At 41.8% G+C, this 5,454-nt stretch overlaps 1 protein-coding gene across 1 annotated transcript in view; it reads right to left on the bottom strand.

Moving 5' to 3' along the window:
• Positions 1-4,662, bottom strand: part of LOC106806982 — a gene marked incomplete in the record, with an annotated part of 10,947 nt that extends 6,285 nt beyond the window's left edge. Inside the window, 5 exon segments of the mRNA XM_014809176.1 lie at positions 965-1,054; positions 1,209-1,270; positions 1,805-1,939; positions 2,281-2,794; positions 4,556-4,662. Of these exon segments, the coding sequence (XP_014664662.1) occupies positions 965-1,054; positions 1,209-1,270; positions 1,805-1,939; positions 2,281-2,794; positions 4,556-4,622 (868 nt within the window).
• Positions 4,663-5,454: the final 792 nt, after the last annotated feature.

Raw genomic sequence — 5,454 nt, 5'->3', positions numbered from 1 at the left:
GGAGACGAATACATTCATAACATAGAAGTTATGGGGAGAGTACAGGGAGACGAATACATTCATAACATAGAAGTTATGGGGAGAGTACAGGGAGACGAATACATTCATAACATAGAAGTTATGGGGAGGGTACAGGGAGACGAATACATTCATAACATGGAAGTTATGGGGAGGGTACAGGTGGACAAATCACATTCATAACATAGAAGTTATGGGGAGAGTACAGGTGGACAAATCACATTCATAACATAGAAGTTATGGGGAGAGTACAGGTGGACAAATCACGCAGAGCAGCAGCTGCGGCTGATATTGAGGCCAGTATCGTGATCGCGAGATCACACACAGATGCAGCATCGTGCGCTTCACGCTCCCTACACCCCGCCACGCGCTCTGCATCCGTCTCACACACTCACGGTGGTCGAGCGAGTCCGAGACGTCGAGACACTTCCTATAGTTCATCGTGAACCGCTGATTGTCGATGTCGAAGTTTGTTCCGGGTCGCTGGCACGCGGTGATGTTCGACTGTGGGTGGTCGCAGCGGCCCGTGAACTTCGTCTCATACTCATAGATGAACTGCCACACTCCTTCGAAACTCTCCCTGCAGTTGAGCGTCTTCGGCGACTTGGCTGTAATTATGGCGGCGATTCGAAATCCGTGGGGTTAACAATCGTGATCGGTTATTCGTCGTTTCGATCGATATGCTGTTGGTCACGATTTGACGCGGCGTTTCGCGTACAAATATCAACTAAGCGCTATTGGGGAAGGATGCAAACAACATTTAGTTTCGCTATTATATCTAACTTAGGTATAGGTATCTAACAGGTATAAAAAATATATCAGTACCTAGTCAATTCATTTTTTTTCTTAGCACGCACAGCATGAGATTTGCTAGTTGATTTTTACGTTAACTGCAATGAGAGCAGTACTGTGACATCGTGGCTATGGCTGTGGGTTTGCGGCTTACCAAACATGGTGGCAAGCGTCAAGCCCTCAGATGCAATCTCACTGCATAGGTATTCCATCGACAGTTCCTTATCTGACCGCTGACACGTTGCTGCAAGGACACGTATAAAATCCACTATTACAATTATGTAATGCAGAAATTTACGAAGAATTAAAACAGCAGAAATACATGAAAACCTCAAACAAATCAGTTCAGTGCAAGATTTTACAATGCAAAAAAAGTAAATATAATAATATATTCATACTTTCTTTTTTCTCTAGAACGTTCTGTGTCCTATAGTACAATGCCACACATGTCTTGCACTTCCTACAAGAAAAATGACTATACATTACAGGTCAAACATATACGAACACAATAATTCTAATCAGTACATCCTCATGACTGCTGTCAAAAATCTTTTTTAAGATTTGTAGCCGAGAACAAAGCATAAATTATTAAATATTTACTTAGCTATTGCCAAGAATTCACCTTCCCTGTGGCAATTAATACAATACCCTCGCCAATGATTTACCTAGCCACTGTTAACGATTCACCTATCCACTGTCAAGAAATAATCTACCTATCTACAGTAGTGATTGATTTACCCTCGTCATGAGTAATTTTTAAGTAACCACCTACCCACCGTCAAGGATTCACCTAATTATTATTGGGGATGCAACTATCCTGTATCAAGAATTCACCTAATCATGATCAAGTATCCACCTATATGTTGCCAAGGTTTCACCTAATAATTGTCAAGGATTAACCTGCCCACTTTTCTATGATTTGTTTAATCGTTGTCAAGAGAATCACCTACCCACTGTCAATGATTCACCTAACCATTATTGGGGATTAACCTACCCATTGTCAAACAGGAAGAAGTTTCTGTAGACCGCATCGCTGTCACGATATTTCATGTCTATACACTGGCCCTTGTCGCTCATATCACGCTCCTCTATGGTGTGATAATTGTCTGCACCATTCTCGTATGAATACCTAATAATAATAAACATTGCAAAAAAAATTGAGGAATAACGTTACTTGTCATGATGTAACAAACACAGTAATTATGATGTGATAAATTATACATTTTTCACAATTCATGTTGTTCTTCAAGAATTTTAAATTGTCCTAATTTTAAATGGGAATTTTTGTTATATCAGTATAGAAGACACCTATTGCCTATAGGACATAGACAGGTGCCTATTTCCTCTACCAAAATTGATCGACAATAACTTTGTCAATTACAATCTTAGGTGTGTCTGAAACTATTGGACAAATTCATTCATCGATTTATTCATACACACACACTCTCGTTCACATATATATATACCTACCACTGCCCCTGCATCAATACAGGTATGACACAGCTGGTCTGTAGCTGTTGGCTCCTTTGGCCCTGTTGACCTTGCTGGCCCTGTTGGCCTGACCAATCCTGTTGACCTTGCTGGCCCTGTTGGCCTGACCAATCCTGTTGACCTTGCTGGCCCACTTGACCTTGCTGACCCTGTTGGCCTGACCAATCCTGTTGACCTTGCTGGCCCTGTTGACCTGACCAATCCTGTTGACCTTGCTGGCCAAATTGACCTTGCTGGTCAAATTGACCTTGCTGGTCAAATTGACCTTGCTGGTCAAATTGACCTTGCTGGTCAAATTGACCTTGCTGGCCCTGTTGGCCTTGCTGGCCCTGTTGACCTTGCTGGCCCTGTTGACCTTGCTGGCCCTGTTGACCTTGCTGGCCCTGTTGACCTTGTTGGCCCTGTTGACCTGGCCAATCCGTTTGAGCTTGAGGGCCCACCTGGCCCAGCAGGCCCTGTTGGTCTTGCTGGTTCACTCCAGGTATTTGTCCATCTGTAGTTAGCAACAATGTGTTAATTAAGGAGCACATTTATCTAGTCACCAATAACTACTAAGTAAACTAAGATCTCTACTATTAAAGATGTGGGGGGTCATAAAACGTACATCTACCTGTCTACTACCCAACTATATAGTGAACTATAACAGAACAGATCGCAGCAACTGGCAGCTGGATCGTCACCTGGTGGGGGGAGGGGGCACTCACGTATAAGGAAATACGGGATGTGCTGCTGGGATGGGTGACCTTTTCAAGAAAGATCCTTAGACATGGGTCCCATTTTCACACACACAAAAACAGAAAGACATTCAGAAGACATGTCGAACAAACCATTTTACCCCCGGATTTCACCCTTGAAATGAAAAAGCATTTATTTTCATACAAAAATCCTTAGACATGGGTAGGGCTACCTATTCACAGCACAAGGGCCCTTAGATACGGGTAAGAGTTTAAAGCCTCTCACACCTCCGTCTAAATATAACCGAAATACCCCCCCCCTTGGGGATCTTCTACAATCTATACATGTGTGTGTGTGTGTGTGTGTGTGTGTGTGTGCGTGTGTGCGTGCGTGTGTGTGTGTGTGTGTGTGCATGTGTGTGTGTGCATGTGTGTGTGTTTTTGCATGCTGTAGCATAAGAGTGGTGGGGCAAAATTCGTCCCACTGCAAGTGATCCCAGTCTGTAGTTTACGCGTATAGCACCTCTTCAAGTAAGCTTCATGCAACTTGTACAGCTAAAGAACAGACAGATTTAATTACACACATTTCTGGTTAAGCAATGTATTCTTCCATATCATGACCGGGTTTTACAAGTGAACAACGTCGAAGTGTCTCGGCATGCTGCGATAAGAACCATGGTAACGTGTGGCGTACCATGTTACTAGCTAATCTTTTTCTAAATAATATCAAGAAGATATTAAAAGCTAGCCATATTGCACATTAAAAGGATCAAGGAGTCGTTGTGACCCTGCAAATGTGTTTTCGCATATGTGCTAAACTAGGCTTGGGTCCATTAAAATGCTATTAATTTAGGTATTCTTACTATAGTATTACAGACCTGTCAAGTCTCACGCATTCGCCGTGAGTCTCACGCATTCAGACGCCGTCTCACGTTCTCACGCAATGACAAGGAAATCTCACGCATTACAAATAAAATCAGTTTCTAAAAAATATTATCGTAGTTTTGTGGTTTGGGCTAAATATCCATCAATTTTTATGGGATAACATCGCCGCTAGCCTCAATATATACAATGAATATGAACAGATGAAGACGTGACGGCAATCTAATCGGAGCATTTGTGGTTTGAGCCAAAATTTATGATAGCTGCTGGGAAAAAAACACATATTTCGAGGCAGAAAAAGTGTCAAAATATGCCTCCCAAATAGCAGGAGAACGAATTTCAAGGCTTCTAGAAATAAAAATCAGATAGTTACCTCGGGTAGGTACATATTATAAGTCATTATACGACAACGACCCTTCGTGCTATAATACTGCCACCCTAGTTTAGAACCCCGGATTATTTTAGCATATATGTGAACTATATTAATATTATTATTATACACCGGGGTCCCAAACTAGGTTCGAGTAGACCACTTACTGACTTAGGTTACGTACAGCACTAGGGGCCTACTCAGTGTCACGGACGTTAGTACGTTAAATATAATTAAATTATAAGTTATGCTGCTACCGATCTACAGCTACATCACGTAAAATGTCTAAAATACAAACAGCCAGCAACATTATTTCCCCCGCACAAACCTGAGAGGTGGCAGAGAAACGCGATGAGAGCGAGAGCTTGGAACAAACACTTTCTGGGTTCCGCCATGTTGTTGAAAGTTTACAGCGGCCGTTGCGCACCTTGATGACGTCACGTACAGGTGTGGCGCAATGAATAGACCTGTGCGCGCTAGCTAGGGGTTGCAAGAACAACAAGATGAATCGTCACTGTCTACGTAATTATTCGGGCCATGTATAACCGATATATCGACTTCTATATCGTATATAATATTGTCGAATGAATTGAATACGATAAAACACACGATGACAATACAATTTCAACAAATAAGTCAATTGCAAAACACGCAGATGGCTGATCTGGGATTTTAGAAGCGGGCGCCACAATACCATTCTTTATATTTGGTAGTAAGCACCCAGCGCTACATTGGCATGCGCCAAGACTATTATCACAACAAAATAACACTCGAAACACATCCAAAACACCCCGTCAAGTTAATTCTCAATTTCTCACACACATTCACTAATATATGTACATGGTACACAGGACCATGGTACACAGGACCATGTACTGTATGTGCTAGTTCGCACATATTTCTTTTCATTGTCTTCGCGATGCAAGTGTTTGGTGAGACCATATATATATATAGTATTATATATATATATATATATTATATGTCCATATGACCATATATAATGTCCATATATATATATATATAGTTACGTACATGTATACACAGCTTAGTTTGCACGCGCCAGCAGTATTAGTCACGTGGAACTGGTCCCCAACAGGTCTACCGATTAGATAAGAATATTACCCGCAACATAACCGCCGACTAAACCGGTGACTCGAACTCTATATTTACCTGACTCCCGAAGATACAAAAGGTCGCTCTCAGATTGTTATTATAGTAGTTTTCAAT

This window comes from Priapulus caudatus, unplaced genomic scaffold (genome assembly GCF_000485595.1).
Source record: "Priapulus caudatus unplaced genomic scaffold, Priapulus_caudatus-5.0.1 Scaffold188, whole genome shotgun sequence".
NCBI classification, from domain to species: Eukaryota; Metazoa; Priapulida; class Priapulimorpha; order Priapulimorphida; family Priapulidae; genus Priapulus; species Priapulus caudatus.
Note: the sequence above shows the minus strand (reverse complement) of the source record. Positions and strands in the feature narration are given on the sequence as shown.